The 22,914-nt window shown below is 47.1% G+C and overlaps 1 protein-coding gene across 1 annotated transcript in view; it reads left to right on the top strand.

Moving 5' to 3' along the window:
• Gypc (glycophorin C (Gerbich blood group)) overlaps positions 1-22,642 on the top strand; it is a 43,719-nt gene extending 21,077 nt beyond the window's left edge. The window contains exons 2-3 of the mRNA XM_059246241.1: positions 18,612-18,662; positions 21,718-22,642. Coding sequence (XP_059102224.1) covers positions 18,612-18,662; positions 21,718-21,914 — 248 coding nt within the window. The 3' untranslated portion in view covers positions 21,915-22,642. The remainder of the gene's footprint in view (positions 1-18,611; positions 18,663-21,717) is intronic.
• Positions 22,643-22,914: the final 272 nt, after the last annotated feature.

Here is a 22,914-nt window from a genome sequence, read left to right as displayed (position 1 = left end):
CAACTGGTTTGTGTTCTGGGACTTCAGCTGGCAGGAGGAAGAGTTACATATGTGTTTGTGGTTTCTTTGGTTTTAAAAAATTAATGTGGGTAAATACAAATCAAATGGCCTAGACAGGAATGGGGAAGATGGATCAGGAGCTCACCGGAGTGACAGATTGAGGCATTCAGAGAGCATTCCTAGCAAGGGAACCAGCGGGAAGAGGGAGTGAAGGAGTAGTGTGACAGGAATGGTGGGAGAAATGGCCTGTCCTCCCCCAAGCACAGACAAAAGACAGGTCAGGGGTGGGACCATGGCCTGGTAGCTTCCTGATTCCATTCTAGATACAGAGAGGAAGTAAACTGGTGACTCACATGGGTGTTTTTCCTGCCCCGATACTTAGCAGACAGGATTTGGAGGGGCAAAGAAGGGTAAATAGCAGCATGGGAAACACTCAGGAAAGCCAAAGCCGACTGACCCAGATGATAAGGAAGCGCTGGCCCTGAGCATCCTGCCATCTCATCCTCCACAGCAAAAGTCCAGGCTGCTGGTTTCCAAAGCCCTGTGTGTACACATATGTGTACACACTTATGACCACATGGGCACACAGGATAATAAGAAGAGATCTCATGGAGGAGGAGCCACCCCAAGGAAGCCATCCAGGATAGTCTCATGTCCTTCTCTACAAACCAGAGCCCATGTAGCTGGGATGCATAGGGAGTCAAGACTCCTGCCAAACCTCTGACACCAAATTCCAGGCTCTCTGTGTCACCCACTGCAATGGCCTCTTGAAGAACTGTGAGGTGACTTTTGGAAAGGGCGATTTTATTTTATTTGCATACTTCTGCTTTACCCCCTACCCAGCCAATGTGCTCCCAGTATTTAAACCCAAATGCACTCTGCCTTCTGCCATACCCTTTCCAAATGCAAGCCTCCTATGTAAGCCAAACTGTGGCGTTGCTCAGGGAAGCCAGCATGACGGAAAGCATTGGGGTTTTGCAAAAAGAATGTCCATCTTGAAAATTCAGTTCTAAAAGGAGGCTTTTCCTAAAGTCTTTCAGGAATGCTAAGTTCAATTTAGGAATCTTTGTTAGCGGAGGAATTTACATCCAGTGTGTGGGGGTCTAAGCACTTTGCAGCATCGGGAACAGCGTGTATCACTCCCACATGGTCCTTATCAGTAGGGTTTCCTGAGAGCCAGGCTACGACCCTGAGAGGGAGGTTCTCCTTGGCACACTCAGCACCAGCCCTGTTGCCCCGAAGCTCTCTCAGAGCCTCCGGGTCACAGGAAGGACACCCACTTCCTGCTCCCCAGCCCTTCCTTCCCTCCAGGATTCTTCCTTCCCAGTGCACTTTCCTCTTTTGGGCCACACTCTGTCCTGCTGCCCCCGGGGCACTCAGCTTCTCCTTTGCTCACCCTGCCTGAAGGAGCTCTGCTGTCTGCTTTGGACCGTGGACGCTCAGCCTCTTGTCATGACGCCATCCAAGGGCTAGGGAGGTCACTGTTAGCAAAGTGTTTACTTACTAAGGAGCTTGAAGACCTGCATCTGATCCTCAGAAGCCACGTAGAGAAACTGGCAGGCTTGGTGTGCACTTAGAATTCCAGCCCGGGAGGTGGAGGACAGACAGGAGGATCCTCGAGGCTCACTTACCAGTTAGTAACCTAGCTGATTGCAGAGCCCTAGGTCTTGGTGAGAGACCCTGGCTCAAAAGTCAAGATGGACAGTGTACTGAGGAATAAAACCTGAGAATAACCTCTGGCCTATAGCCCACCCACATGCACGCCTACGCGCACGTGTGTGTGCACACATACACACACTTACACACACATACACATACACAGAGACTGTCAAAGTGAAGACTGCAAAACTCCTTTCCCCTTCCTCCTGCCCAGCTGTCCTGCTTGTTAGAGACACAGGATCTGCTGCTGTCCAGAAAGGAAAGAACACCTCCCCATCCGTGTGCAGAAAATGAGCCTCCTAGAGTTAGTTAGCCTGGCTAACTAAATCATCATTATTTACGCATGCAATCTGATCAAGGACATCAAGTCCCTTAACCAGGTAATTAGGTGCCTAATTATGCTGAAAATGCAATTATATTCTTAAGTGAATTAAGGCCTTTAGAGAAGAGGAAGACATGAGCGAGAGTGTAAGAGCCGGAAGCAGGGGCTGGCCCATCTGTGTGATGTGACTCCGGGCTGCCTCGGGGCTGCTGATTTATACTTGAGTCACATGTATGTGTGTGTAAGGCTCACAGGGGCCCACGTACATGAAAAAGACATACCCCCCAGCCAGTGTCCGTGCCAGAAATTTAAAAAGTGGCAGCCATTAGTGTCCCTGGAAGCTTGATGTTCCTCTGTGGACTCTCTGTTTAGTGAATCTCAGTCTGTGCTGAGTAGTTATACAGAAGGCGATATTGATAAGAGAGTCACTGGGAACCATCAGAGGCAGAGCGTGCAGCAGTAGTCATTTGCTTACCTGGCCAGTGTCAGGCTAAGCCACGAAACGCTGCTGTTGTGCTCACAGGAGCTCCAAAAGGCACAGAGGCTTACTGTGAAGTGAACGTACCCATATAGCATGTGCTTGCAGAAGCCAGAGGACAGCTTAAGGTGTCACGCTTTGGTAGACTAGGCTGGCTGGCCAGTGAACCCTGGGGACTCCTATGCTAGAGTTACAGGTGTGCATCAGGCTCCTTTTTCTTTTACACATAGATTCTGGTGCTTGAACTCAGGTCCTTACATTTGCAAGGCAAGTTTTACCAACAAAGTTACCTCCTCCATCCCTACAAAGGGTTTTATATAAATGAGTCACTCAGCAAGCTGCGGTCTGTGGCCTGGGTTTGTACAGTCAACCCACCAAGAACGGGCTTTCCCTTCTGAAATGTTCCTGTATTCGTTACTCTCACATCTCTGTAACAAAATACTTGAGAGACACAACTTAAGGGACGCAAAGTTTCTTTTCCCTGGTGGTTTCAGAGGGAGTGGCCCATGGTGGGGAGGCAGGATAGCAGCTGATCTGTGAAGTGGAGGTTTGTCCATATGACCAGGAAGCTGAGACTGGCCATAACCTTCAAAAGTTCATCACAGGAGTTTCTAGGTCAGAGACTGGGTCTCAGCAGCTCTACTACACCAGGCTCTGCCCGTCCTCAATAAGCCAATTAAAGAGGCAAATGAACAGTAAGGACAGAAAAAAAGGCAATTTCTGTGATGAAAGATACAGGGACCCAGCGATTCCTACTCTCACGTAGCCATCTTCCTCTGGTGATACTGACACAAAACCCAAAAATTAAGAAGAACACAAAAATTTTTTTTAAAAATTAATTATATAATTAAAATAATGTAGAAAACGCTATACTTTAAACATTCAGCCTTGCTAAGAGCGAGTTTTGCCTATCCACCTGATTCTTTGGTGTTTCTCAGTATAATTTTCTTCATATAGATACAGATTCTGTAGGTTTCTTAATACGTAAAAATCCAGATCTGCTGTCTAAACCAATTGTGGTTGTAATTTCACTTCCTTATTTTCAGCTGTGCGTGTACAGCGGGGACTTTATGGGGGTCTTCCGGCAGTGAGCGCGCTCTTTCCCTGCTGCCCATCATATGTTCTCCCCATCATTATCAGCACAGCACCCTTGTTGCTAAAGTTTTCCTGCCTGGCCCACAGTCAGGACAAATCTCTCTCACCTGCCAGTCCCACAGCCGCTCAGACTCAACCAAGTAAACACAGAGACTTATATTGCTTACAAACTGTATGGCCGTGGCAGGCTTCTTGCTAACTGTTCTTACAGCTTAAATTAATCCATTTCCATTAATCTATACCTTGCCACATGGCTCGTGGCTCGTGGCTTACCGGCATCTTCACATGCTGTTTGTAGTGGCAGCTGGCAGTGTCTCTCTGACTCAGCCTTCCACTTCCCAGCTTTATTCTCCTCCTTGTCCTGCCTATACTTCCTGCCTAGCCACTGGCCAATCAGTGATTTATTTACTGACCAATCAGCAACACACTTGACAAACAGACCATCCCACAGCACACCCTCTACTCAGTGTCAAGCCGGCTGAGAACATCAGCTGTCCAGTTCCATTTCTGATCTGTCACATAGATTCCTTGTCTCGTTGAGCTCTTGGGGTTGTGGTCACTAACGTTAGGTCACTCGGAACTTCGCCTTTTCAGGACAGAGTTAACCATATAAGAGTATGAAATAGTGGACTGGGTTCTTCATAAATGGAATGGATACTCTGCCTTCCCAGGGTTCCCTTCCAGCTGGACCACCTCAGGTGCCACCCACAAGAAATGAGGGGCAAAAGCAAATACAGCGGAATCTTACCTAAATTGAGGGGCAAGGGGTTCAAACCTCCTCACAGGTTGGCAGAAGAACTTGGACCACGCCTTCAGCAAAAGTCACCCTCACTCATCCATCCATATTTGACCTGTCACTCAACAGGAAGCTAGTAGGGCCAGAGATGGACAGCTAGTTTCTCAGATGACATCCAGACTCGTCTGAACTACACTTGACTTTAGCCCTTGAAGAAACAAAGGGTCTGGTCCTGGGCCTGAGTGGTGCTGGGGGAGGCAGCTGAGGGGTAAGAGCAGACAAGCAATGTCTGTTAGAAGCCCAGGCCTTCTGAACAATCACTAGAGAGAGTCAGGTACTACACCCCAGACCACTACCTCTACCCACACCTCTCCATGTGGTTTTGTGTAACTCCATGCCCAGTGGCTCATACATCCCCTGTACCCTACATACCCAGCTTGCCACACCCAAGTCTTAACTCATCCTCTTTAACATAGCTTGCCCTCATTCTGCCCATGGGATCCTGGACTCCCATAAGGACACGAGTGGCCATTGTGAGTATCCCCCACACTTACATCTCTTGACAGAGCTGGGACCTTTTCTTGCTCTTCCTGGTCTCTTTGAAGTAGAACGCTTTCCTCCTCTCTCAAAGCACCATCCTTCCACAGAGCACAAAGTGGCCCCTAAGGCTGCCATGCACTCTCTCCCCGACATGTGACTCCTGTAAGCACACATAGGTGGGATTCCTCCATTATGACCATAGCTTTCATTTGGCTTCAGCCACATAGTGTTGGCTCTTGTGCTAAATGACGTTACCAGTGAGGACTCCGCCCAGTGAGTCTTCATTTCCCTCACCCTGCTGTCTGGCAACCTTGGCTAATTCTCTAGCTTATACTCCTCCATTTCACATCTCTCCACCCAATAGCTTCTCAGGCCCATGGGCACCTCCAGAGTAATGACCCAGCCAGCCTGGCTCCATGACACTGCCGTATCTTCTCTTTGCTCACTTCTACCCTGTGTAGCTTAGAGTCCATGGGCTATCAACACAGGCTGTCATCATGGAAGGATTTCCAGAAAATCATTTTCCTAGAGCCCAAATCCTGCCATGTATTTAAAAGTTGGAGGCCAAGAACTAAGGAGATGATTGGTAAAGTGCTTGCTGGGAATTTAGATCCCCAGAAGTCATGCTGAGAAGATGTGACAGCTACCTGTAATACCAGCACCTAGGATGCAGACATAGGGGATTCCTGGGACTAGGTGACTAGATAGAGAAAGCTCTGGGTGCTATAAGGCATTCTGCCTCTATAAATAAAATGGAAAGTGATGAGGCCTCTAAATGCAGAGAGAGAGAGAGAGAGAGAGAGAGAGAGAGAGAGAGATGTACCACTACACACACACAAGTACACACTCATATCTCATATGCACAGTGCACACACACACACACACACACATGCTGGCAGAAAAATAAGAACATATAGAACCAAAGTGTGATACAAACCCATTGATGAGATGCTGCACCCTGGAAGAGGAAGCAGGAGATGCGGATAAAGTGAAGAGTCTGAAGTTGGCCTCAGGGGTGGAGATAAAGGGAGATGGGGGAGGGGGACGCAGGAGACCGAAAGGAAACACTGCAGCTTGTGCATCTTGATATGCTTCCTTGAAGGGCCACAGCTGACCTTTATCCCCTCCAGCAGGCTCCATCCCTGTGTGCTTGGATGCCAGCCGCATTCATGACCCTCAGTCTACACCTGAAACCAGGGAAAGAGTAAGAGGAGCATTGGGTGCTCACATGCCAGCATTCCATCACTGCTTACCCATGGAAAGTGAGAATGTCTGTTCTCAGCACCTCCTTACTCTGTGTCAAGGGTATATGAACACGTAGAGGGCCTTTCAGGGATGGGGGCCAAGGGCTTGCTGTCCAACAGCAGTTGGCATGGTCTGGAGGTACTGCATGAGCTGCAGTGTGGGCACAGAGGAAGGTGAGTAGGCTGGCATCTGGTCAGTGACTATCAAGACCCTGAGATATCATGGCCAGTTCTGAGAATATAGCCCCATTTCTTGACCTTAAAAGTAAGTAGCACATGGTGATCTGGGGAGATAGTTCAGCATTTAAAAACATGTATTGCTCTTACACAGGACCTGAGTTTGGTTGTGGTGATATATTGTGTTCCCCAATATACTGTGTCTCCCAGTAAAATTTGCCTGGAGATTAGAGGAAAAAGCCAACTACTATATAGAAGTCAGGCAATGGTAGTACACACCTTTAGTCCTATCACTTGGGAGGCAGGGATCTGTCTGGATCTCTGTGAGTTCAAGGCCACACTGGGAACAGAGCCAGGCATGGTGATACATGCCTTTAAATCCCAGTACTAACCATAGAAGTCTGGAGGTCTGTACAGACAGACAGGAAGTGACAGAGCTGGGCAGGAAGAGGAAGTAATGTAGCTGGATTGAGAGAGCAAATGAGAGAACATAACAGAAAGGTATATAGGCGTGGGTAGACAGGAAGTAGGTCGCTTTTGGAAGCTGCGGAGTTGGTGAGGTGAGGTTAGCTGTGGCTTTTCCTATTCCTCTGATCTCTTTCAGGCTTTAACCCCAATTTCTGGCTCTGAGTTTTTTATTTAATAAGACTGTTTAGAAATTCGTCTACATTTGGTTCTCAGCACCCTTGTTGGGTGGCTCACAACCACTTACAGCTCTAGCTCTGATCTTTCATTCTCAGCCTCTGCAGGTACCTGCACTCTGATCACTTATACACGCACACACACGCACACGTGCGCACACACACACACACGCACACGCACGCACACATGCACACACACACTTTATTTTTGTGTGTCTATATGTGTGTGTGTGTGTGTGTGTGTGTGCGCGCGCGCATGTGGGAGATGCACATGCACATGCATGTTGCTGTGTGACACTAATCCTGGGGAGACTTGAATAGAAGTCTACTTACCCCAGACAGGAAACCAACAACAGACCAAAGTAAGGATACCACCCAAGTCCAGTTTGGTGAACGAATGAGTGTTACTGGGATTACTCACATGAATGTGGGTGAGAGGTTACCTACAGGAGCAGAAATGACTTACAGACAGCTATATCACTAAAAGCCCACACCAGCATGGGTGACAGCTCATGAAAATCGGAAACCTGGAGCCCACTGCTCAGCCTGCAGGAAGTTCAACAGGTTGGAAGAGTCCCTTACAGGTGCCTCAGTTGGTTGGGCCTCTTCCAGACATCTGGCCTGATCTCTGCCTCTTCCAGGTGGGTCAGCTCTTCATGGCAGCTCGGCTGGCCCAATAGTACCCTTTAACAGGTCCTTATTGCTTATATACACCTGGGGAGAGAGGGGCTTAGAGAATCTGGTCAGTTTCTAGGACTTTCTTAAGTATTTTTGAGTAGTGGACACCCTGAGCTTAACGAGCTTCCCTGCGGGGTGGAGTGTTTTATCTTCCCCTAACACAGCTGTTGTTTTGCCTCTCTCTTTTAACATTTTGCTGTCTACCTTGTTTTTAAAAACAGGGTCTCTTGCTGCCCTGGATGTCCAGCCAGCAAGTCTCAAGGATTTGCCTGTCTCTGCCTCCCTAGCACTGAGATTACAACTACATGCTAACACTACCACATCCGGCTTTTTTTCCCTTGGGTTTTGGGGATCAAACTAAGATTCTCATGATTGCATGGCAAGTACTTTACCAACTGATGTATCTCCTCAGTGCCCAATTTTCTGTTTCCAAACCATACCGCAGCACACTTCCCTGAACATGGATCTTTTTCTCCATTCCAAATGATTTCTCTAGAATCAATAACTCGAGTGATATATTTCATCATTTGGGCAACAGATTTGCCATATGCTGTGTAAAAATACTGATTTTGCCTATTTTTTCAGAATCTCATCTGGCTTAATTATTGTCCTATTGCTTTGAAGAGATACCATGACCAAGGCAACTCATGAAATAAAGTGTTTAATTGAGGGCTTTCTTATAGTTTTAGAGGGTTGGACTATGACCATTGTGGTGGGAGGCAGACAGGCATAGTACTGAAGCAGTAGCTGAGAGCTTTACATCCTGCATCACGGGCAGCAAATGAGAGGAGGCAGACAGACAGACAGATAGACAGACAGACAGACAGACTGGGCCTGGTTGCAGGCTTTTGAAACCTCAAGGTCCTCCCCCAGTGACATAAACAAGGCCACACCCACTCCAACAAAGCCAAACCTCCTAATCCTTCCTAAGCAGTTCAACTCCCTAGTGTCTAAGCATTCAAATATATAAGCCTACGGGAGCCATTCTCATTCAAACCAACATACCATCTTAACCCAAGTCATGACAGCACTATTGCCAGAGGTAATAACTAATATCCAAATGATCTGACCTATGCTAGGCACTGAGCTTGGTCCTTAGCACATACTAACAATAATCCTACGTGGCTGAACAACCATCTTTAATGTGGGAAAAAAATATAAACACCTCATCACTCCCCAAAGACAGGTCTAAGTGCCAGAGCTGAGTTGCTACTCACTCACTAGTCTGTCCTGTGTGTGGTAAGTGTGCTGACCTTGCAAGGATGTGGGCTGAGCAGGTGGAGTCTCTAAGAGCATCTCATGGCATCCTGAGTATCTTCTCTCTCTGGAAGCCTAGATGGAGCTGTAACATGTGTGTCTAGGTCTTCCATCTCTTAAGAAGCTCAGAACTGTGAGGCTAATGCTGACAGAGATGAATAATACCCTCCTGGCTCCTTATAACATCCAGGGATATCTGTCTCCTTTGTCATTTGGGAAGCATTTCCCCACCTCATCATCATAGCTCAACTGCCCTCAAATTAATCAGAAGTGGTGGTCTCCTTCACTGGTCTCACTGTAATCACAGTGGTGGTCTCCTTCATTGATCTCACTGTAGTCAGCAGTGGTGATTTCCTTCACTGGCCTCACTGTAATCTGCAGTGGTGGTCTCCTTCATTGATCTCACTGTAATCTGCAGTGGTGGTCTCCTTCATTGGTTTCACTGTAATCTGCAGTGGTGGTCTCCTTCATTGATCTCACTGTAATCTGCAGTGGTGGTTTCCTTCATTGGTCTCATTGTAATCAGCAGTGGTGATTTCCTTCATTGATCTCACTGTAATCTGCAGTGGTGGTTTCCTTCATTGATCTCACTGTAATCACAGTGGTGGTTTCCTTCATTGGTCTCATTGTAGTCAGCAGTGGTGATCTCCTTCACTGGTCTCACTGTAATCTGCAGTGGTGGTTTCCTTCATTGATCTCACTGCAATCACAGTGGTGGTTTCCTTCATTGATCTCACTGTAATCAGCAGTGGTGGTTTCCTTCATTGGTCTCATTGTAATCAGCAGTGGTGGTTTCCTTCATTGGTCTCACAGCAGTCCCTTAGCATCTGTACTCAGCTGAGGACTTGTTGGGCCTCCAGAGAACAAGGCTGAAAACATTGTGATCTCATAAGATCAGAAGGATACATGCATTACCAGAGTCAGGCACAAGAGTCCCCTCTCGCTGGCCCCCAGCCACAGTTACAGGGGCAGGTAGAGGAACAGGCAGGTGACAGGTTCTCAGTCCTCAGTTGTGCTAGGTTTTCAGTGACATTAGCTGGTTCCTGAAAAGGAGACACTAGCCAAGAGTTGTGGTGGAGAGAGGTGTGATATGATCTTATATTTGTTTGATAAGAGAGTATGGGGACCTTCGGGCCTATTTACTGAAGGTAAATGTCACCCTCTTGGACTGTGCCCTGCGGTCTATAGATGCACAGTCATGAGCTCGGTGGTCCTTAGATTGGGGCTTCAACACCAGCAGCAGCAGCAGCAGCAGCAGCACCTGAGAATATATGAGAATTGTGAGTTCTCGGATCAGGTGGGGATAGGGTACAGTCCGTGAAGTGCTTGCCTTGAAAGATGAGGACCTGAATTTGGTCCCCCTAGAGTCCATGTTTAAAAACAGCCACGTATGGTGCCACATGGTTGTCGTCTTAGCACCAGAGAAGCAGAGAGGAGAAGACTAGAGAACCTCCAGGGCTCACTAACCAGCTAGCCTAGCCTAAACAAGTCAATGAAAGACCCTGTTTCAGAAAGCAAGGTGGATGGATCCTGGAAAATGACAGCTTAGGTTGCCCTCTGCTGTGCCCCTCCCCCATACCCCCCCACACTCATAAGGAATTGCAAGTCCTCTGCCCCCCATCACTGACTACCTAGGGTCTTGGGGTGGAGGCAGCAATGATCTGAGGTTCTCCAGGTCCCCCCCGGGTGTTCTTGTGTGTGCACACTTGACCTGGGGGGTGAGAAGTAGCTATCTCCCACATCGTTACCTGCCGCATCATTACCTGCCCTTCAGGATTTCCTACCTTCGCTTTGCAAAGAAGGAGCGGAGCCTCCGAGAGGAGAGCACACTGACAGGAACAGTTTTATACCACCCCAGGGTGTGATCCCACCTCAAGAAAGACAAGGTGGGGGCACTGGAGAAGGACACCAACATCCAAGAGTATTTAACTCCTTTCCTGTTGTTGTTTTTTCTCTTTTTGCAGGGGCCTGCCGCCCAGCTCCCAAATAAATTCACACACAGAGGCTTAATAATACTTATGAGGCTTCTTTCTTGCCAGCTTTCCTTAACTTATTCCATCTACCTTTTGCCTCTGGGTATAGCAGGAATCTTAAAGGGTCTTAATAATAAAATCAAACCTGAGGCCAGTTATTCGGGTGAATGCTGGAAGATCAGAGAAGCAGAACAAGCCACAGCCACCTCACCTCACCAGTTCCTCAGCTGTTTCTGTTTCCTCAGACTGGAAGCCTCTGAGTCCTTATCCAAATGGATCTCAGCTGAACTGTTGCTCAAAAGCCTAAAAGCTTAACCAGCCTAAAGCTTCTAGTTTCTGGTCCTCACGCCTTATATACCTTTCTGCTTTCTGCCCTCACTTCCTGGGATTAAAGGCTCACTTTCTGGGATTAAAGGCGTGTGTCACCATGCCTGGTGGTTTCCAATGTGGCCTTGAACTCATAGAGATCCAGACGGATTTCTGCCTCTGGAATGCTAGGATTAAAGGCATGAGTGCCACCATTTTCTGGCCTCTATATCTAGTGGCTGTCTGTTCTCTGACCTCAGATAAGTTTATTAAGGTGCACAATATTTTGGGAAACACAATACCACCACATCTGGGCTTTTCCCGTTCTCTTATTTCCAAAAATCTTACTCTTACTCCATGGCTTGCTGTGTAGCTGGGTGGCTGGTCCCTGGAGTCCTCCTCCTCTCTTCTCCCAGTTTTCTCCTTCTATATATTCTCTCTGCCTGCCAGCCCCACCTATCCTTTCTCCTGCCATGCTATTGGCCAGTTTTTTATTAGATCATCAGGTGTTTTAGAGAGGCACAGTAACACAGCTTCACAGAGTTAAACAAATGCAACATAAACAAAAGTAACACACCTTAAACTATTCTAATACACTTCCCTGCATAGGGCTTAGATGTCATGCTCTACAGATGATGAAAGCAGTAATCTCTTCCTTTGCTATTCACAACCCAACCAATTCTCATAGTGAAACAGTGGGGGAGGGCAACATTGTCCCACATTGCCACCCTCGTCAGCCTAAGGAAATCCCCTATATCTTTCTGGTCCTTGATTAAGACAAAACCCGGACTCACATTGTTGACACTAAAAAGAATTTCAGGAGTAGCTGATAATGAAGAGGAGATTTTATTAAAGGTATTTTTATATAGGCTTAAGCATAGAGATTAGAAGAAAAGAGGGTACTCAAGAAGAACACACACCCGAGAGCCCACTCAGTGTGGGCTTCTCAAAGATGCACAAGAAGTAAGATGATTCCCAAGTCTCTCAAATCTCTCAAGGGTGAGTCATGATTCATTGTTGTAGTGTTATCTACTTGTATTAGTCAGGGTCTCTAAAGGAACTGAACTGATAGCAGGAATATGTATATTTAAAGGGTTTTTCCTTTTCCATTGGTAGTCCCAATAATTACTATCTCACACTGGAGAGGCTAAAAATCCTGTAGTCGCTTAGGACTGAATATCTCAGGAGTTCCGATCTGGCACTGGAGTCCTAGAGGATTCCTGTAAAGCTGCTGATCTTTAGTCTACACTGGAATCCCAAGGAAGTAGGTTCTAATGTTGGTGAAGGATGCTGCAGCAACAGAATAGATAGACTTGCCAGCAAGAGTGATGGCAAGTGGGTGAATGGCATAGCTTCCTTCTTCCATGCCCTTTCCTCCTGGATGCCACAAGGTGTAGATTTTGGGCGGGTCTTCCTGCCTAGTCTTATTAAGAAGGTCCCTCACAGATGTGTGCAGCTGCTTGAGTTTTAGTTAATTTCAGATGCAGTCAAGTCGAGAATTGAGAACCAAGTTTAGCTATCGTACTATACATATCCTTTTACTGGATCTCAAGTTAATCTCTAAAGATTGCTAAGAAACTCTTTTTTTCCTTCTTGGTCTTTTGCTAAGAGAGACCAGTGAGCTGGTCTGGAGATGTCTTGGATGGAATTGTAAACTCCTAAGGTACACACCAGTGCTGTGGGATGGTCTGTATGTCAAGTGTGTTGCTCTGATTGGTCAATAAATAAAACACTGATTGGCCATTGGCTAGGCAGGAAGTATAGGCGGGACAAGGAAGAGAATAAAGCTGGGAAGTGGAAGGCTGAGTCAGAGAGACACTGCCAGCCGCCATGATGACAAACAGCATGTGAAGATGCCGGTAAGTCACGAGCCACGTGGCAAGGTATAGATTTATGGAAATGGATTAATTTAAGCTGTAAGAAAAGTTAGCAAGAAGCCTGCCACGGCCATACAGTTTGTAACCAATATAAGTCTCTGTGTTTACTTGGTTGGGTCTGAGTGGCTGCGGGACTGGCAGGTGATAGAGATTTGCCCTGCAGGAAAACTCTAGCTACACACCAGTGACCACTAGGGTTGCACAAATAGTTTGATACATTTCCTTTGCTTGTAGGTGGCCTTTCCCGTGAGATTTCTAAAGAATTACAGGCTTATAGCAGGGAAAGAGAAAGGCTGTAAGAAGTTAGCAACTGTGCTATAATTCTTGTTTTGTTGATGCAAAGCTTCTGCTGGATTCCAGAGTGAGAGGTCCATCTCTTTTCTCATAGTCCCAAAACATGCCCTGAATTTCTTTTTTTTTTTAATTATTGAGTTTTATTTATTTATTTTGTGGTTTACTCTGTATATGTGTGTGTATGTGTGTGTGTATGCGTGTGTATGTGTGTATGTGTATGTGTGTGTGTGTGTATGTGTGTGTGTGGTGTGTGTGTGTATGTGTGTGTGTGTGTGTGTGGTGTGTGTGGGGTGTGTGTGGGGTGTGTGTGTGTGTGTGTGTGTGTGTGTGTACACACATACCTTGGAGCACATGTGGAGGCAGGAGGACAGCTTGCAGGAGCCAGTTTGCTTCTTCCACCATGTGGTTCCCAGGGATTGAACTCAGGTCATCAGGCTTGGTGGTGGCAAGCACTTTTACCCACTGAGCCATCTCACTGGCCATTCCCCACTTTCCATCCTGCTCACTGCCAGGCGCTCAGCCTTTTTTGGTTGTGTCCAGGGAGGTTGGCTTCTCCTAAGCACGGACACTGGATCACTCCCTGTAACATGCCATCTGCTGTCCTTGGCTTCAGCTCCCACCTGACAATCTGGTTCCCTTTCACTGTAGTCATCAGTCAGCTTGACAGAGAGACACATGAGAAGCCACCAGGTCCCCGATTCCTGTGTGTCAAAGCCACACCAGCTGCTCCTCAAGTGGGCTTCCTCCTTCTCCAAAGGAGAGCAAATATACCAAGCTCCTTGGTGGCCTTGGCATTGTCCAGATATCTAATCTATTCAGTTATCTGATAATACTAGCCCGCTTTCCACAAGCATAAACAGTGTAGTGTTGATCTAGCTCCAGCAGCTTCCTGGTCCCCCAGTTCACCAGGAGCCGGACATCCATCAAAGCTTTACTGGAATCCTCTCACTCCTTCCGTCGTTTTAAATTTGAGTTCCTAGAAATGCTATGCAGGACATGTCTGTTGGGGTTGGAGCTGGGGCATACAGCATCTTCCTTCTTTGTTTACAGTACTCCATGAGTGTAAGACAACACTTGGCACCTTCTTTGTATGTGTGTGTGTTCATGCATGTGTAGGTATACACATGTGAATGTATGCATGTGGAGGCCAAAAGACAACTCTGGCTGTCATTCCTTGGGTACCTGGCATTGCTTGTTTGTTTTCAAGACACGGTCTCTCATTGGTCTGCAGCCAAGTGCATTAAGCTGAATGACCAGGAAAGAGCCCTAGGAATCCAGCTGTCTCCATTTTCCCAACATTGGGATTATGAGCAGATGCCATTACACCTGGGTTGTTTGTTTTTGGTTGGTTGGTTGGTTGGTTGGTTGGTTGGTTGGTTGGTTTAGGGTGTTTATTTTTTTAATACAGCTGATGAGGATTGAACTCAGGTCCTCATGCTTTTGAGGCCAGGATTTCACTGACTGAACTGTCACCCTAGCCCTTACTGCCTTTAATAACTGCCTGCCTGCCTCCCAGTCCGCAGTTAACACAGTCTCCTCCCTAGAGGAGAACCCTATTCAATAGAAGTGACTCCACATTGCCCATCCTTCACTTTTTTTTAATAAGGCTGTCATCCTGGACTTGGGATAAGGGGATCCTGTTTTATTCTTTGTCAGAAGAATAGCCACAAAGCCTTCTTCCTTTTCTGTATACACTATAGCTCAAGGGAGCTGATCGGTTGTAAGGTAAAAGTGAGTGCCTTTTGTGTGTGTGGTGTAAAAATATTTCTGAAGAGGATACAAGGATAATGGCAGAAAAACGTGAAGAGCCTGGGCACCTAAATCTTGAGTTGTGAGTTATGACATCATGGCCTTTCTTACCTGTTCCTCCTGGGAACAAATCCTTGACAAAGAACCTTCTGAGCAAGACTTCAAGTGGCACTCATTAGTTACTTTTCTGTTGTGATTAAAATATCATATCCAAAAGCAACTTATAGAGGGAAGAGTTTATTCTGGCTTACAGTTCTAGTCCACAGTGGTTGGGGAGGCATGGCAGCAGACCAGCATGTTGGAGCAAGAAGCTGAGAGACCATATCTGAACAGCACACAGGAAGCAGACAGTAAGAACTGGAAGAGGGGTGGAGCTGTAAACTCTCTAAGCCTGCCCCACTGAAGCACTCCTCCAGCACCAGCTCCATATCCTTAAAGTTCCATAATGTCCCCAAACAGTGCCACCAGCAGGGGGCTAAGGATTTAAGTACATGAACCTATGGGGGACATTTCTCATTCAAACCACAACAGGTGCACAGGGAAGGATGCCCTTCCAGACATGACCTTTGGAACCCAAGTCTACCTCCTCCATGATGTCCTGTGTCTTCTTGTAACAGGACTATGTCTTTCCATGACAGAGATACCTGTCTTGGCAGTCTGGCTTTGCAGAGTCCCAGGCTCTCACCATGAACTTAGAAAATTCATATAGATAGTGTAGGGGTGCAGGAGGGAATGGCTGGAATCCAGGTGAGACTCCAATGACCCTCCCCATTCCTTACTTCTATGAGGAAATGTCAACAAGCCCAATCTTGGGGGTCCCTTGCAATTAGTCACAGCTTCCATAGTGGTGGCTGTGCTGTGTGGAGGATAACATTGCAGGATACCATACGATTCCTGCTGCTGTTTAATGACGCAATAAAAAGATCCTCAGCAGATGTTAGCACCAAGCTCTTGAACTTCCCAGCCTCCAGAACTGTGAGCTAAATATATATATATATATATATATATATATATATATATATATATATATATATATTCTTTACATCACACAGAACTCCAGCTGCTAAATCCATTTGCTCTTATGTGCATGCATTCATTCACACCTTAGTTGGATGTTTATTCAGTATTTACCAAGTGGGCAGCACCCAGTCTCAGACCATCCACGGCAATAGAAACCCTAAGACAGAAATCAGGTTCATGGAGTATTGCTGTGACAGATCTGACTGTGTGTTCTGGGAAGGATTGTGCAGGCATTTGAACTCTAGATCAGCAAATCCACTGAGTGCTGAGAACCCGGTCTTGGAGCATTTTAGCCATCTATGCCGTCTTAAGCAAATGTTGTTCTTGCTTACTGATCTGTGAGGCACTGGTAATCAAGAATAGTCCAAAATCCAGCTACACATACCATCCACTCATGTGTCCGTGGACTCATTCATGTGTTGGGTGAATATTTATTCAGAACCTACTCTGTGCTCCATATTCAGTCTCAGGCTTCTATTGTCAATGTTGGGCCAGAGTCCAGCATCCAATTGAACTTGTTTCTTCCTGCTTGTGGGCTGTGAGTACTTTGAACTAAATTTAGGGCTCTGGTAGCCCCGCCCTACCCCTGGGTATGTACTCTGTCCATTTACTAATTCGATATCTGTAATGTCTGGTTTTATCCTCCCACCCTGGAGGTCAGCGCTGACCCCAGGCTGCTTTCCTGGCTCTGTGCTACCCACTGCCCCGCCAGACTCTAGCAGCCAGTGTTTTATCAGATCGAGGCATGTACATGGAAACTGCCCAGGGAGAAAGATCTCATTGCACTTTAATTGCCATGATTACCTGAGCCTGGTGTGAATGTCTCTGCTTCAATGTGTAGTGAGATTTCTAATTTAGTACTGCTATATCCATAGTCTAACAAATCATCTATTCCCGTGTCTCCAAGAAGAGGAGGTATCATTTGTAGTAGCTAGAGGTACCACTAAAGGAAGTTCCCTTCTGCCAGATCCAAAAGCCGCAGAAAAACACTAGCAGCAACTTCAGTAACTTGGACAGCTCCATAGGATGGGCCTTCCCCACTGGACAGTGAATATGAAGATCTGGATTGGGGGAGAGTGCTCACAGGGAAAAGCTGAGAGAAAGTATACCCCCAATTGAGTAATGAAGCGCCAGCCTGCCACTGAATGAGCTGTGTGACCATCACATGCCTGAGCTTGAGTGTTTAACCTGTGAAATGGCTGATGATGGCCAGCATCTCTCAGGAAGGCCATTGCGGTAGTAGGTGTGAGCCAACAACAAAGCCAGACTTGGGATGAGCAGACCATCAAATGGTCCATGTTAAAGACAGTGGTGCAGATCTTCATCCCATCACAGATAACCGACTGAGTGTCTGGCCAATGTGGGCCTCTGTGATTGGATGCAGTGGCATTGCATTTACTTTTCCTGAGGAGATAATGAACAATTGTCTATTTGCCTCAGATATGGCTCCAATGGCAGACCAAAGTAATGATTCTATCCAAGTCCAACTTGGCCAACCAGTGACTTTTTGGGGGGTTTTCTTATCTAGCGCATAGGTGAAAGTTTACTTACAGGAGTGTGGATAACCCCAAAACAGACACATCCGAGGCTGGGGAGATGGCTCAGCTGGAAAGGGCCCACTGTGCAAGCCTGAGGACTTGAATTTGCACCCATAGAATTCATGTTAAATGGGCAGGTGTGCTAGGATGTGTCTACAACCCTAACACTAGAGAGGCAGGGTGAAGAGGAGCCACGCAACTAAGTGGTCAGCCACCCTAGCAGAGTCAGTGGGCTCTAGGTTCTCTGATGGATGCTGTCCCAAAAAATACAGTGAGAAGTCGCCAAGAAAGAACTGTGGCCTACACACACACAAAGTACACAGGCACCCACCTACAAACATGTACATACCCATACAAACATATAATATACCAAACACACACACGCACGCACGCACGCACGCACGCATGCGCGTGCATCAGTTGTAGCACCACGTCTTGGATGGTGAACTGTATCATGGAGTCCACTTTCGGTTAACCTTCTGTGTCCTGTGTGGTCTAGTATCTCCAACAATCACTTGTAGCTGGGAGAAGCCGGAAGAGAGTCATGGCGGCTATCTCAGTTGAGGGTCCTAAGACCTGTTCCCTCCTTCTATTAGGGGATGTCAAAAGCTCCATTGCCATTATCATAAACAAATGTGGCCACCTCTGTATTTTTCTGCTCATTGAGTTGCCATGGATACCTGGCCAAGGTAGTCTCCACTCCAAGACGGTGAACATATTATATCCAGGGGGGAAAAGTCAACCACGCATCTATAAGGTGTGGGCGTGGGCTTCTGTGCTGGAATTTAATGGGGAACTGACAAGGTTCTGGAGTGCCCTGGGATTCACGGGGTGTTCTCAGCCTAGTTCAGTAGCCAGGCAGAGCGGGGTCTGTGCCTTCCAGGAGAGGTCTGTGTGCACTGTGCTGTTCCCCATGCAGGCAATCACCAAGCTGCTCAGAAGTGGTCATGGGGTGCGTCCTGGCCAAGGTGCTTCTGATTGTGGGGAGTCTTCCTTTCTCACCATACATTTTCACTTTTGTCCGCAGAGCCTGACCCAGGGATGTCCTACAGCGTAATGGAGATTGCCATCATTGCAGGTGAGCTTGGCATGGCATGCCCTTCTGGAAGCCAAGAAAGACCCTGACCAGAACTGGCTTGAGGCGCTGGGTGGAAAGGGGGCGGCTGTGGCTGGTGCTTCTCTCCTATCCTAGTTTACCTCTTGTTGCTGTGATAAACACCTTGACCAAAAGAACCCTGGGGAGGAAAGGGTTTATGTAGCTTATATTTCCATGTCCATCACTGAGGAGCCAGGGCAGGAACTCCAGCAGGGCCAGAGGCAGGAGCCACGGATAAAAGCTGCTGACCAGCATGTCTCCTCTGGCTTGCTCAGCTGTTTCTTGTAGAGACCAGGGCCACCTACCATGGGATGGAACCACCCTCGGGGTAGCAGAAGCCAAGAAAATGCCCCATAGACATGTCCATAGGCCAGTCTGGTTAAGGCAGTTCTTCAGATGAGAGTGTGTGTGTAGGCATGTGCCTAGTTGACAAAAACTGTATGTCTCTGCCCCCGGAGGGGACTTTGAGGATGGAAAGGAACACTCCCATCCTGGCTGGAATGTCACATATGGTGCCTGAGGTAGTAGGGACAAAAAGGGGCTTGTTACACATGTCAAAAGACATCCGTTCTCTGGACCTTGGATCCCCAGTGGCTCAGGCTGGAGAATGAGTCACCTGTGTGTTATAAATTAAAAAAAAATGATAAAAACAGATTAGTAGAAAAGGAAATTAGGACAAAGTCCTCTAAAGAAGAGCTTTATTTAGGGTAGGGTAGTCAGAGCACCGTGGCATGAGAGGCCCTGGAGTGGGAAGGCATTGGGAGAGAGGTGCCATGTATAGTGTGATAGGGGTTCTGAAGGGAGAGAGCCTTCAGTTCCAGAAAACAAGCAGTTTCTGACTCTTATAGTTTGGGGGTTGATGATAGGAGGTAGAGATAAGTTCATACCATGTGACCTAGTCTGTGTGCTACGAGTTACAAAGCGGGAGGGCGTTAGATAAAAGTAGGGTTATAATCCAAGGTTGTCAGAGTTCTGGGCATCAGCTGGGCTTGCTCCCAGAGGCAAATGGGGAGTGGGGAGGACTCAACTGCTAGTGAGGATTTCGAGGTCTTACTCCTCCCCATGGCTGGATTTGAGAGAGACTACAGGAGGGTTGCCTGGTTTTTAGGAGAAAAGAAAAGCAGCAGCTAACAGATGTGTCCTAACTCTGTAAAGCAGGCTTGCGGTACAAGTAGACAGGCTAACCTAGGCTTCGAGGACTTCACATCTCCCTCATCTCACACCGCCCTGACTCACACCTCCATCCTAAAGGTTGGACCCTGGGCAGGTGGCTCCAGAGCAACCAAGCTTGGGAGGTGTCCTGCCCTGCTCCCTTTTTCGTGACCCACTCTTCTCACTAGCTGGCACCTAGCTCAGAAATCATCTTCAGTTAAAAATAAAGAAGCCACGGGAAGCCATCAAAGACACCTGACGATTTCATCTAGCTGATCATTCTGTTGTCATTTGGACCCCAAGATTTTCCTCTTCTCAGGAAGTATTAACAGGCACAGTGTTCCTGCGACAGTCATAAGGAGCTTAGGAAATCGTTCCATACAAATGAGACTACTCCAATAACCCTGCGTTCTAAGTGAAGATAGTTTGACTCTACAGCTTCAGACCTAATGAGCAAATCTGAAACTCCTATGGGATTACTGCCCTTGACCCTTCTGAATTATTTCCCTTTTCCAGACCCTAAGTGATCTGACCCCTCCTTCCCCCAGTTCTGCTCTACTTGGGTGCTTCCTGGGACCTAATGCATCTTTGACATTGACCGGGGCATGTCATCCACTGATTGGCCAAGTCTACCTCTTCCTGGAGACCTGGAAATCCTCACCTCCCAAGAATGAATGGTTCAGGCTGGATAGGGACAGGTCTCCAAAGAGCACCTCCCCCCTCCATATCATACCATACCCAGTCACCCTTGTCTCTTCCCGCTGTGGACTCTGTGGAGAGTAACCAGTTCTTCCTAGTTTTCTGGGACTTTTAGTCTGGACGCAGAAATTCCTATATGGAAATGGGATTGCCTGAAGAAGTGAAGCCTGACATTCTATGGGCCCTTCAACCTCAAGCTAATATAAGAACTTGTGTTGCTGGTGGTCTCTGTAGAAATAAGGTATTGGGAGAGTTGATAAGCACCCACAAGGGTTTTTATTCCAAGGCAAAGTAAAAATTACAGAGTGTGAATTCCATGAGAGAACAGTGAGTCCTGAGCAAGATTTGTACAAGGGTGCCCGGCTGCTGCCTGAGTCTTCCTTTTGTGGATATAGGAGGAAGGGGAATTGGATGCTAGGAATGTGTGGGTGAATTGTTTTGAGATTATAATTTAATTACAACATTTCCTCCTTCCCTTTCTTTCCTCCAAATCCTCCTATATATCCTTCCCCCTTCTCCTTTAAATTCGTGGCCTCTATTTTTACTCATTTTTATTGCCTGTGTATATGTATTTGTACATATATATGTATGTATATTCCTAAATATAACCTGTTTAGTTCATACAATGTTACCTGTATGTATGTTTCCAGGGCTGACCGTTGGGCACCAGCCAACCAATTAGTGTACTTTTCCTTGGAAAAGGCCACCTCTCCCATTACCAGCTTTCTTCCATTACCTGTAGTTCTTTGTGTAGGATTAAGACCTCACAGGATTTTTTAAAGTCCGGTTTGGCACATTCATTGGAGTCATCCTTGTTCAGCTCACCTTTGGTCAGTCACTGGGTGAATGTTCATGTTGACTGATGGACTGGGGTTGTGTGAGCCTTTGTATACTACACATGGCCTTTCCTATGATGAATCTGATTTTAATAACATTCATGCTCAATCGTGCATAGACATAAGATAACAAATAGAGATTATTTTTCCCCAGGTGATCCTCTATCAACTAGGGAAGGTTAGTAGTTCCATAGACCCAGATACCGCTGTATTATTTCGCTGATTGGCCATGGCTACCTGGCCTTGCCAAGGTGCACTCTACTCCAAGATGGCATGACGTTATGCCCAGTGGAAAAAGTCATACTGCTGCACTGCCCCAACCTGACCTGCATCCTGTCTCCCTCTTGCAGCTGTGATCACTGCAGTGGCCTTGGTCCTGGTCTGCCTCCTCTTCCTCATGCTCCGGTACATGTACAGGCACAAGGGCACCTACCACACCAATGAGGCCAAAGGTACAGAGTTCGCCGAGAGTGCCGATGCAGCCCTGCAATGTGACCCTGCTCTCCAGGACGCCGGGGACAACAGCAAGAAGGAATACTTCATCTGAGGGGTAGCAGATTTCACCTCCCTGCAAGATGTTTCTGGCTGCGGGAGAGAAAGCACACCCACTATGTGCCACCATTATCAACACCAGGAAGCCCTCAAGGGCACCCCAAGACTCTTACTGCAGAACACTGGGTGCCTGCCAGGAAACTGATACAGGTGGGAGGAATCAAGATACACAGCACCTCTTCCAGGGACTTGGCCACCCAGAGGCCAGCATTGGCTCTACAAGGAATAGAGAACATCTGGATACACAGGTCTCCCTGTACAGTGCAGGTCTCATCTCACTAGCATGAAAGTTCTCTTCAGTGTGCATAGGGTGGTTGGGCCTGGGAATGGGGATGTATAGAAGTGTGACATCTATAAGCTGACTGGGGATACTGGCATCAAATGTCAGTCCTTGATATTTGGGGAGAACAGCGGGTGCCTGAGCTAAAAGTCACCTTCGTCTCCCATCAACCCAGCTCAAAATGATGACAAATAAATTTGGAATGTAACTGAGCATTCTTTATCTAATGGCACTACTCTAAGTGTCTAGGAAACAGTGAATGCCACCCATTACTGTTGGCTTTTCTCTTGTATAACATTGTGTCTGTGTGCATGGGGCAAGAATTATCCAGTTCTGGCAGAAGGAAGAATGACCTTTGCCCTCACTGGTACCAGCTATGTAAAACAAATGGAAGGACGAAACACAGAGATTGGGCTGCTGGCTGATGCACTGATTTTTTGATAAATAATGAGAGTTGTGTTCAACAACCATGAGTGAACTCCATCAGCCCTGGGTTTGGGTCCTAGCTCCTCTGTACTGGTCTCAGGACCTTAAGCCATGCAATTGACCCCTCTGGCCTTAATGTTGGCATTTTTTTCAAGTGGAAATAGTGCTAATTGTGTTACCCCCTGGTTCCTAACTCCCAGCATTGTGGGCAGGAACAGAATATCAGATACTAGGTTATCACTGTGTTCCTGGGTCACTGAATTCATTGTGTTGGCTAATGAGAATTCAT

This window comes from Peromyscus eremicus, chromosome 19, assembly GCF_949786415.1.
Source record: "Peromyscus eremicus chromosome 19, PerEre_H2_v1, whole genome shotgun sequence".
Classification (NCBI taxonomy): Eukaryota; Metazoa; Chordata; class Mammalia; order Rodentia; family Cricetidae; genus Peromyscus; species Peromyscus eremicus.
The sequence above is the reverse complement of the archived record's forward strand: the minus strand, read 5'-3'. Positions and strand labels throughout refer to the sequence as shown.